Source organism: Apteryx rowi, unplaced genomic scaffold (genome assembly GCF_003343035.1).
Source record: "Apteryx rowi isolate R43461 unplaced genomic scaffold, aptRow1 scaffold_205, whole genome shotgun sequence".
NCBI classification, from domain to species: domain Eukaryota; kingdom Metazoa; phylum Chordata; class Aves; order Apterygiformes; family Apterygidae; genus Apteryx; species Apteryx rowi.
This window is the reverse complement of record NW_020448364.1, coordinates 1,354,816-1,366,979: the sequence shown is the minus strand read 5'-3', so window position 1 is coordinate 1,366,979 and position 12,164 is coordinate 1,354,816. Positions and strand designations below refer to the sequence as shown.

General features: G+C 44.8%; 1 protein-coding gene across 1 annotated transcript; it reads left to right on the top strand.

Annotated features, from left to right (window-relative positions):
* The first annotated feature begins 8,676 nt into the window (after positions 1–8,676).
* On the top strand, positions 8,677–11,247 carry LOC112965188 (interleukin-17F-like). The gene is made up of 3 exons (XM_026063961.1): positions 8,677–8,703; positions 9,789–10,033; positions 11,010–11,247. Exons 1-3 carry the CDS (start codon positions 8,677–8,679, stop codon positions 11,245–11,247), a joined length of 510 nt encoding a protein of 169 aa, XP_025919746.1.
* The last annotated feature ends 917 nt before the right edge of the window (positions 11,248–12,164 follow it).

Genomic DNA, 12,164 nt, shown 5'->3' with positions numbered 1-12,164 from the left:
AGTGTGTTATGGACATTTTTTTTCTCATATCAGTGTTGGAGAAAGCAAGGAGACTTCATTATCAGACTTCATTCTTGCTGATAGATAAGAACTGATTGAAAATGGATGTATGGATGAAAATGACAATAGAGTCTATGATACTTAGAAAGAAAAGGAAGAATAGAATAAAGTTTGCCATTTWTCAAGTTTACAGTTTTACTGGCTTGAGTAATCTTGGGTGGGGGGACGGACAATAGGGAAGATCCCATGAACAGTCATGGATCCTATGGACAATCTAAAGGAAAGATTTCTGTGTCTTAAAGAAACAATATTAAATGTAAATTTGGTGAAGAAAATTTCTTTTTTTTTTATAGGTCAAGATTCATCCTATGTAGGTGGGACTTGTCTCAGCCTGACAGGGCATCTGCAGGAGTCGAGGTTATGTGCAGTCTGAAGGTTCCCATTCCTCTCTGTTGACTCTAAAGTGAGCCTGAGTTGCTAAGATCAGCTGAAGGTGCCTTACTTTTAGATGACTGATGTCAGCTGAGCTGAACCAGTACATTGGATTCCTACTGGGAAATCTTGAAGAGTGGATGTAGAAGACTGGAAAGAGAAAAAAAAAAGTGGGGAAAGAAAAGGAGAAACTAGGGAAAGCTGTAGTTCCCAGAAAGCTACCGAAACAAATAATCAAGCAAATGTTGTATGCAGTAAAAAGGTAACAGAACTACATGACAAATCATGACATGCCAAACAAATATAGTTCTGTTATAGATAATGGGCTTCGTGGTTAGGAGATGAACCGTATGTGTGTTATATCCTGGTGTGATTAAGCCTTTTGATACTGTTGCACGTAATTCTCTCATAAGCATGCTAGAAATGTGGTCTAGAAATGAAGTTATCAGATGGTGGGCTAATACTTTCTTGGAAAAACCCTTCTCAGAGGGCAATGTCGTATAGGAAGTATGAACAAAGCAGGACCCCGACAGGGGTTTGTCCTCAGTCCAGCACTAGTCACTCTGATTGACAGGCTGCATAACAGAAGAGAGTGTGTTCTTACTAACACTGGCAGGTGATAGCCAACCGAGAGGGGCCATGAGCATTTAAAAGACAAAGTTAGAACTGAGGAAAAGTTATGAAATAAAAAATATACAATTCAATAAAGACRTGTCTAAACCTCTGAACTGAAGTAGGATAAATGAACTGCTCTAGTCAAAGACAGGAGGCTAATGGGGAGAGAATAGTCCTTTAGGAAGAGACTTGGCRTTAACAGCGGATCACAATCTAAACATGAGCCAACAGTGTCATGCTGGTGTGAAGACCACAATATACTGAGATGTATAAAATGTTGTAGARTCTAAAAGACATAGGTAGTTATCCTTCCACCTCACTCATTTCTCCTAGGCTCCTYGGCGGCTAATTTCAGGCATCACACTCTAAGAAAAATGTTGGCCAATAGGGGAAAATGAAGAGGATGAGGCAGGGAAATCTCAGGGTTTGGAGGAAGTGAGGTCATATAGAAACCAGAAGGCTCAGGGAAGATGCAATGAAAGTCTTCAAACTATACAAAGGTAGTTTCAAAAAAATAAGCTGTCCTCCTTGGCCACTGAAGAGAGTAATGTGCTTAACTGCAGCATGAAATGTTTGAATCTGACAATTGGGAAAGCTTTCTATCGATAAGGAAGGTCTAGGTTCCCCAGAGAGATTGTAGGGTCCCTGTTCATGGAGATCTCCAGGAATGGGTTAGATGATCATTGATCAGGAAAGATTTAGCTAAAACTGCTCCTACGCTGAGGCTGAACAAGCGGGGGCAGATGCACTAGCTCCTTTTCAAGATCCTTTCCAGCCTGATTTCCTGCAATACCTGGGAAAAGTTTTGACCAAGGTACAAAGGTGTACAGGGTTTCTGCAACCCTCTAGTTTGGCTATGTGATGTCATTCCAAAACACCATATGCTAAGGGGGGGCTTGGATCTAGAGTCTCCAAGGGATCTGAAACCAAAGGAGGCCAGGTTCCTCCATATCTTTTGGGTCCTGATCTATGGAAGAACTACTAGGCAGTAGTGAACAGGGTACAAATGCGAATGCAACCTAGATTGTCCAAGAMAGAGCCTGTATGTGAGAAAGATATAGTTGGGTTTTCCCCAGAGTGCCTCTGACGATATGCTGACTACAACCTATCTTGGTGGGAAAGAATCAGATAACAAAGCTGATCAGATCAGTGACACCAAGACCAGCATTCAACTGCATAGATTAATCCTGCAAAATAGATGAGAATATAAAACTCAGCTTCCATTGGGAAAATGGGAGAATGCTGCCTCTATTGAGAGGCAATTATGAGATTAAAGATCACATGTAATAAAAAATAATGGTTCAGGGCCTGTGAATCCAACATGGGCAACCAATATGTTTTGCCTCTTACCTTTCCTGTCACCTCCTCTCAAGCCAGGACCTAATAATTTGCCCACTCTCATCCCTGCTGCATGGGAGTGAGAACAGAAGTCCCAGTTATGAACCTGACCCTTGTTTTGGGTTGGGTGACCCAATACAGAGAGTCTTTCCACCAGCGCCCTCACACAGCACCCATGGAAGCCCCATCTGTCAGGCAACCAGTGCTGGGTCACACACCAGAGACGCGAATGCAGTATCGGGTCGTGCAACCAGACGTAGGTGCTGTTTCTCTGGTGCCTTRTTTAACACGCTGCACCTCGGTCTTATCTCTCTTGAATCTTTATCACTCTACTCTCAGCAGGACTATTGGTGTTAGAAATTAAATGCCCTGTTTGTCTGTCTCCTGAGAGGATGGGTGAGTGCCCAGGGCACGGAAATAGCAGTGAAATCCCTGAGTTAGTGCAAACGGCTTTAATCAATCCCCGCCTTTCACTCTACCCACAACTCTGGCCAAAGTGTGAAGCCAAGCCAAGAGCGGTAGACAAAAGTGAGGTTTGCCGTCGCCCGTAGAGGGAGCTCCGTGGTGCTGTCTGTCCCTTCTGAGGGCTGCCTGTGACGACACAGAGCTGTGGTTGCTGTCGTGTTGGAGCAATACATGCCGAAGGCCCCGCTCAGAGGTTTTTTGCTACTGACATCTGTGGCATGCTTGGCCAACCACGTTTCCCCTCAGAATTTGCTCTTTCCAGTTCGTGTTTCTAGACTGTGGTCTGCGATTTGGTCATGCTACTTTTTGGCGTGATCAAGCACCGTCAGCAAACCGAATAAGAGGTAAATGCAGATCCGTACAGTCAGCTTTCTAAAAAAGCAGGTAGGTAATTTCATGGTGTCTGACGTAATGAAGGGAAAAAGCTGGGGTAATCAGTTAGGACGGATTAAGCTGCTGGTGGTATAAGCTTGGGCTTGTGCTTCCAGCTGATCTGCTGAGCCCACTGTGAAAGGGCACGTATTTATTTGCTTTGGGGATCCAGCGTGTGGTTGCRATTTCAGCCACATTATCTCCTTTCCTGCTGGGGGACCACTGAACAGCCTGTGATGTGATTCAGCTGAGGCGACCGAGCTGTCTACCCCCAAAATGCTGCTTTCTCTTCAATTATAACAGAGAAATCATGGTGGCTTGCTCAGATGCCGACACTGACACTGAGTAAAATGGCCCCCGTCTGTTGGATGAAGTGGTGGTAGGGCAGAGGGTAGCAGAGTAACATTTATTGTGTGTAAGTCCTGTTTATTCGGATTCTACCAAAGCTAGAGACTAKGTATTGCACAAGGAGATCAGCATTTCCCTGTGGTAGGTGTTGTACATGCAGACCTGCAATACAGCACAGTCCTTGCTCCAGTGTAAATAACCAAAATGGAAAGAGAGCGGGGAAAGGCACTATTACGATGTGCATTTTCCAGGTGGAGCTGGGCCACTGACAACACAGGATCAGCTGTGGTTTGGGGACTGGGGTAGCTGAAGGGACTTGGCTGAGAAGAAGGCAGCAGATGTGTGGGAGTGCTCTCCAGGGAGCATCTCCCTAGTTGGTCCATCCTGCACGTTACAGTACTGGTTTCCAAAGCAGAAAATGATCATATCATTTAAGTATAAGTACCAGCTGTGAATCTGTGGAGATGCAGCTGGGAAACARCCCTTGCTTTGCCCAGTAGCAAAGTCAGTGAAATGGAGGTCACAGTTCTGTGCCCAGGGTTTGTTCCCCTAGGTATAAAAGGCTTTTGAGTAATTTTGGTTTCTGTCCCCTTTGGAGCTGTAATTCCATGTTTTCCTGTAAGTGATACAGGTGCATCACTTGAGTTGTAGAGGCTTAAAGCTGAAATATTCAGAGGTGCTTAAAAGATTGTTGTATCTAAGTCCAGTATGAAATCGTTCGTGTTGCAAGCGTAACATCCCTGCAGTATTATGAAAACCTTAACCTAAGTGTATAACGAATCCTACAGTGCAAATAACAATTATCTTTATAGTAATGCAAGTGTAAGAGAATTCTCATAGACAAAATTAAAAATCACTCTTTGATTTCCATGTCTCCATCCCTATCCATGCTCTGAGCCCCTGCAACATGGAAGTGTACGGTTGTTTGAGATAATGAGCTTTTTCCTCCCTGGTAATTGCYTGTCATAGGTGACCTCTTTTAGATCTTTTAGCAGATGTGAGTGGAAAGTGGTGGTCAGGACTAATAACCCCATATTTGCTGTGACAACGTCATTGCTTCATCGCCTGCAACAATTTCCACTTAACTCTGTACCTGCAAAATCCATTTTCATGGCAATACCCTTTTCCTTTCACTGCAAGCAGTCAATTAGGGGAAAAAAAGGGGGTCARTTTCTAGGCTGTAAAAGTGGATTTCTTATAATTCTACCCTCTCTTGGGCTTCAACATTCCAGGTGTCAATAGGTGCATTTGTTGATTTATAGATGCAAATGGTCAGAAGAGGAACATGTGTCATGAAATTGATATTGCCTCAGCTGAACTTAGTAACCTGAAATACTAAAACTTTACGTGAGATGAGTTGCTGGTCTCTGAACTGTTTGTTAAATCAGGCCACAAAATTGTGACRGCATCTGGCAATGACATAAAGCATCAGTTGATGAAAATTTCTGCCTGTATTATTCAAGAAATGTGATGGAGCAGTGATCAGAATAGTCCCTTCTGACTTGAAAATGCTATGAATTTGCAGGAGGCTCCTAACTTTCCAACAAGCAYTGTGTGTCTGGAGGACTGATGATGAGTTTGAATGAGGAGGTCCGATGCTTCAGTCTTCCTCCCATGTGGCTACATGGCTTCGGGAAAGGTGGCTTCCCTTCTCACAGGGCATCCTCCAGAGAGATGCTGATCGAATGGGCTACATGGCCCTCTTCTGGAATAAAAACAACTTTCATTCCAAAATAATGACTTAGCTCCCAGTTCTGACCAGCTGTCCTGYGTAGACAAGCCTTCAAGCTTCTCCCGGGAAGGGAACATGGGACTAACACTTAAGCAGTCATCTTCAAGTTTTATAATGCTGGTCATGATTATATCATTGTTGCTTTGCGTCATTTTTATGCCTGTCTGATTCTCGATTTGTTCTTTGTTTGGACTCCCTCCCTGAGAAGACACAAAAGCACAGGTGTGGAAGTGCTTCAGTAGGTGGAGAGGACAAAAACTGGACWCTCAACAGAGGTTTGGACTTCTCCCTTATCCTTCAAGGATGCTTCTACCGATGAGCTGTTACAAGGCACAAGRCATGCACAGAAAGCTGGGCCCAGATTTCTAAAGTAGGGCTTGTGAAAAGAGTGTATGATTTTCAGAGGCAAAGGACTGGAAAGGCTCAGCTGGGTCAGGGTGTTCAGGTCCCACCATTCCTGCATGCCAGATGGTATGTCATAGCACAGAGCTCATCATGCCCTGCACATGCCTGATACTCCACAGCGGARTATGCTCTACTATAATAGCCCAAAAGTTACAACTATGAAGTGCCAATGGGAGAAATTGAAAATTTTGCTAGTGTCCTCCCTGAGTGCATGAGCAAGACCTTCCAACAGGCTTCCAAGAGCTGCTGGTACTTCTGGGGGAACCAGCACACACACTGTCCTTTCTCCCTCCGGTTTGTGGCCAATCTCTGCTGGATCAGAGACAGGCAAGACCCTTCCAGAAACTCAKCAAGTGCATCTTAAAACCCTGGTTGGATTCTTGCTCCTGCTTCCCCTTTTATTTTCATGCTTCTGTTCCTTAATTGTAAAATGGGGGCTGTTAGGTTCTGTGATTAAAAGCTAATCTCCATAAACACAAAGGAACAGARGAACAATGCCAGGCAGAGGAACTCCAATAACCTAATCAGTGCCAACAGAGSCCCCGACCCAGCTCCTCCCAGGGCTGTCCAGGGAGGACGATCAGCCCATGGTCCGGTGAGAGACCCACCATCCTGAGTCAACAGGAGAGGCTCTCCACACATCACCTTGAAAACTACAGACATATGGGACTCATAAAGGCATGCTAGGGAGAGCATTTTGGGATTGTGCAAGACATTTTGGGATTATTAGGAGAAAGATCAAAGGTGGAGAAAGGGAAGGATCAAGGTGGATTGGTGAGGAACAAATGTGGGGAAACAGAAAGGATGGAGTTGAAAGGGCTGATCACATGTAAGCAGGCTGCTGGTCGACACACTTGTCTGGCTGAACCTTTGCCTCATCACCACAGTCTGTCCCGTCTTCTTATTAAATCCTTTTCTTAACTATTTTTGCTGTGTAATCTCACTCTCTGTCTTACGTGTGGGTGCTGCAAGGTGCCAGAAATTAGAGAAACTGGAGTTCATGCGTATTGTGTGGGGGTGCATGCTGACATGTAATTGCTAGCGATCATCAAGCCAGACTAGCCAGCAAGTAGGATAAGAGGCTTGGAAGCCAGGTATYGGTGTAAGTCTGGATTGGGTACTGGAGGGACCAGYGGATCTAACCTGGCTACTGGAGAAACTGTGGGGTCTGAGGGTTGGCTACTGGTAAGATCRTAAGTCTGGGCCAGCTTCTGGAGAGACCCACTGGTGTGTGTCTCCCTTCAGGTGTTTTTAATGAGGCTCTTGTTAGGTAGAAAAAACAGGCAGGAGTTTTCTGGGGCATTCACTGATTCCACAGAATAACCAAACTTCATAGTTTCATCCTAGATCCCAATTCCTGTTTGGAAATGTGTTTCCTTTGGGGGGGAAAAAAAAGAAAAAAGACATGGAGCTATTTGTGAGCTCATTATCTTGGCATCCCCTTTAGTGACATATTCCAAGGACCTGTCCCTATAAGCAATAGTGATAACTTCACGCTAAGCTTGTTCCTTCCCACCTGCCCCGATGCCACATCCCAGAACATAAAATATTGCTGTGCCATCACCATACACAACCACTATGCCAGTGGTGGTGATACAGCCCCTTCAGGCCCTTCCGATGAAAAAAAWATATATATAGTAACAAATATTTTATATGTATTTCTGCCCTGGAGTTGCTGGAAAAGTTTCTTTGAGGATCTTGGCAGTGGAAATGAGAGGATGGAGTGAAAACCTGTTTACAATATACTCTTTATGAGGCAACTTAATGTTTTCTTGTTCCTGAAACTAGAATTACGGCCTGACTCTATGCATAGAGTGATTATTGCAATTGTTCTCACTGAAAACGTGATCTAAAACTGAAAACGATTTCATGTTTCTTTTGCCAAGTATGGGCACGTCAGGGCTAAGCAAAGGTTGGCTGCTCCACGAGGGAGGATGAGCTGGCAGCTGATGGTGACCCCAGYGCGGGCAGTGCTCGCACTGATGAGCAGTCCTGCGGGGTCTGAACACCGTGGGCAGAGCCGGGTCCTGGTAACGGGGTCCACTGGCAGCCTGAGACACGGTGAGGGGAGGGAGCAGGTCCACAGTCCCTCCAGGAGGTCCAGTCTCGAGCAAAAGGAGATAGGGCCAGAGACAGGGCTGGAGACACAGCTACAGCAAGTGTATGAGGTCCATCCAGGAAACAAGGTCAGAGATGGGACTTGAAGTGGGCTACGAAGTATGTCCTAGGGGTCCACCCGGGAGACAGGCCACCTGCAGCACAGGTCCAAGCTCCATCCAGGAGGCAAGGCCAGAGACAGGTCTGGAGACCATCACTCCTACCCTGTAGCTCAGGCAGGGACTGGGGACCTAGGGCTGAGCTGAAATGAAGCCCCTGGGCCACAGGCGGAGGGTGCGGGTGGGGGTCCTGGGTGACGCTGGTGGGGGGGCAGATTGTGTAATTAAGACAAAGGGAGGTTAAACTGTAAAGTTCCGTATCCTGCCCTCATTGTGAAGCCCTTGGGTGCTCGACTTTGCAACTTTCTGATCTCTTTCATTGGATTTGTGTGAGGCACATGGAAGTATATCCACAGATGTGTTTGTGGTGAGAGAACATTAATATTAAAAAAGTGGAGGAGGGAGTAAAAAAGCTATCTGAACAATTTTTTTTGCTCTAATTTTCTTCTCTTATCTCTTTATCTGCCTGAATAAACTGTATTGGTTGATTTGGGATTCTGATGACACAATATCTGCCCTCCCCTTTCTGAGGGTAGACAGAAGGAAGTGGGCTAAAAAAGAAATACCAGCTTCTAACCTAGGGTCGGGTAAGCCTGCTATATGCTGCAATGGAAAGAAAGATAGCGGTTGAACTTCGCTATAAAAAGGCCATGACTGGCTCTGAAACACAAGCAGATTGAAAGAGAGCTCAGAGAAGGAGAACTTTTGTGCTCTGTCACCGTGTGCGCTCGCCCAGATAGAAGAGAGTCTGCAATGGCTTTTGCCAGCTACGCTGCAATGGTAAGTACTCATATTTAATAAAATCTTCAGATATCATATTTTCTGCAAAAGAAATACAGAACGCAGACCTCATGATGCTGTTATCTAGGAACAATTCTTGATAGTCTCAGTGGGAGCTGAATGAGTTGCTAGGTCTCTGATACAGCTTTCTGTCCTGAGCTTTTCCAAGTGGATTTGGTGCTTGACTGGCATGGCAAGCTATATCTAGCTCTGCCAGAAAGATGTGACCAGCCTAGTGTGAGAGGGGATGAGAGATGGACTATCTATTATTTATCTGTAGGGCATTACCGTATCAGTATACGGGATCTCGGAGAGACAGTCCTCACTTCAGACAACTTGCTATCAAAATTGATGAAAGTTGAGGAGAGAAATGGAGGAGACAGAGTGAAGTGAATGCCTGTGCATTTGAATTTCAACATGAGTTGTATTTGTAACACCGCCACCTCTTGCGATTTTCTTAAAAGCCTTGCATCTATCTGTCTTTTATTTCTAAAACCCCAACTGCTGGAGATGGCCAAAGAAACTCAGGTTTCATCAAGAAGAGGGTCATTTCCAGCAAATATGGCTGCTAGGTGGCCAGCCATCCTGGGTTCCTTTACTGGCTTGGGAAGGTATAGGGCTTACCTAGGTTTCTGTGCATAGGGGCTTAGCTGAGTCCTTACCCCACCTTGTAGATCATGGGACATGTGTGCTTGACTCTGGAGGAGGACCTCGCATAGCTCTCTGGAGAGATGCTCTTATTGGTGCTGTGCCAACGATGGATCWGAACCTGAATCAGAGTTTAGCAACCCTTCGTGATCAGTATTATTAGCATTATTGCACTACTTTCCCATGCTGGCCCATCTCACCCAGATAAGAGTGTGCAAACCAGCGCTGTTTCACAATGATGAAGGAATTTGGGGTTGGACTTCTGTCTCACATGCTTCTCCTCTTGTTAGCAGCAATGGTCCAGTCTAGTCAAGATTCCTCCTTGTTCATGACTAAAGGGAATTGCCAGGTGGAGCTTATGCCTAGAGGACAGGAGGGCTCCTCACGCCCTAACCCTCCTGCCTGAACAGAGCCAATGACACTGCTCTCTCTTCCAGCTCAGGTCACTGCTTTTGGTGCTGGTTCTAGCACTCACTGTAAGGAGCTTACCCCACGGGAGGGCAGTTCATCCTCGACTCAGCAAGGATGGTGGCTTTGAAAAGCTCAGTGAAGACTGCCTGAGTCAAAAGGACCTCAAATTCCCGACAACAGTGAAAGTTGACATTCGTATCAGCAATTCAGATCCTGTCTTTAGGATGGTCCATGACGTCAGGAACCGGTCGCTTGCTCCTTGGGATTACAGGTAATGGCCATGCACACAGTTGTTTTCTGTAGTGAACAATGACATGTTCTCGGCATACGCCTAAACTCCTGTAACTGTTGCAACCACTGCTTGGACACACAAATTCATTTTGGTGTTGGATGTCTTTTCTCCAAGTGAAACTGTTTGCAGTGAAAAGTAACATTATTAGAATGGTTTATTACCATCATGTCAATTTTTGTCAAAGAATCACTTCTTTAGGAAAAGAAAAATGTCAATACACCGTAATTTTCTGTTTCCCTATCTGAATTTTGAAATCTTCTATTTGAAATTGCCTCAAAAGTAGTATTTTTGAATGCTGAAATTAAAAAAAAAAAAAAAGACAGAAAGGAACAATTCATTTCTTATCAGTTCTGTAATGCATCCAGCCCCACTCTCTTTATTACTGAAGAATGATATTGGCAGTATTACCCTCCCAAAATATAATCCATGTGTAGAAAATCATTCTAAAAATGTTAAAGTATAGGGAAATTCTTTGGCCTTGTCTCATAATGAAAATACATAGGGCTACGGTATGGTCATGAGAACATAAAAGAAGAATGAAAATACAATATTTCATATACATATTCATATACAGAATGAATATGTTGGATTATCTGCTGTCAGATATCCTCATCAGTTTGGGAAATGCTATATTAGAGCTGATTGCCTTTGCTTTACTATGATTTCGCCATTCATATTCTTGGGTAAAGTTTTACAGAAAGAAAGATAACATCTTTATTTTTATTAGACAGAGAAAAATTACCTCCATTGTCATTCTTTCTGTTTTGAGCAAGAGGCTGCTAGCCAGACCCAAGGAATTAATGCAATAATGTGATACTCCATGATGCATAGATGCCTTGTGTCTGCTTTCCCTTGGTGCTTTCATGGAGAAAAACGAAGATCCTGCCAAGCCACATTGTGTCCGGGAGCACAGCAAGTGAATTAAACTCCATGACTTTTGTGTCCCCGTCCTCAGGCTCGACGAGGACCCCAACCGCTTCCCCCAGGTGATTGCGGATGCCGAGTGCCGCCACTCCAGCTGCGTGAGCCCRCAGGGGCAGGAGGACCACAGCTTGAACTCCGTCCCCATCCGCCAGGAGATCCTCGTCCTCCGGCGGGAGCAGCGGGGCTGCCTGCCCACCTACCGCCTGGAGAAGAAGGTCGTCACCGTGGGCTGCACCTGTGCCACCCCGCTTGTCCAGTACCAGGCCTAGGACCAACTAGCAGGGGAGGCAACAGCGGGACGAAGACCTGGTTCCTACGGACGTCTCTGCGGAGGACTCCTGCCAGTGCTCGCCTTGCGTCCCAGCCACCGTTGCGGATTCGACATTCCCAGTACAAATCTGAGCAAATTACCTCAAAGCACTGATTCTTGCTTTTATTAATTTACAGGGCTTAGCATGGGAATCACCTGCAGCTGCTGATGGAGGGAAGAGAGGGGRATGGAGAGAAGGTTGTTTTATTTTTGTCTTACTGCAGGGAGGCAGTGAAGACGTGCTTTTTTCATTACAGCTTATATCAGTTTGGTGAATCAAATGAATTACAGTATYGAAAGTTCTTCTCTGCAGTTAATTGCCATAAACGTACATTTTAACCGGAACGGTAACAAAAAAGCCCCACTCTTGCAYGTTCCCGCTCCCTTCCTCATCCCCTAACCCTGTTTCCTCCTCCAGCCATCACTAGTGAATTTTTCTAGTGTAAATGTGGCAAAAAGGCTGCCAGGCCTGATTCTKACTGCACTCTGGTTTTATGTCACTGCAGCTCCATTGACTTCAGTGGGGCCATCACTGACTTATTCCAGAGCAATTCGAGAGGGAGTTGAGCCCACTTGACTTGAATGATAAAAAAACAGAGTAATAATTTATTTAAAAAAGCAAAGTGTGTTTATATTTCTATTTATCTCTTCTATTTATGACTGTATTTATGGCCTTGTGTGCGCTCAGAATATCCAGAAAATGGTAAACATTTATCTGTATTTATTTGATAACTTATCTGCTGAATAAAATTTGTATTTTCTTTTATTTAAAAGAATGTTGTTTTGTGATAGCTCAGAATGAAAACAGGCACTTAAAATGGGTTTGTACTGCCTTAGCACTGAGAGATTTCAGCTAAGATCAGGCTTTTTCCGGKG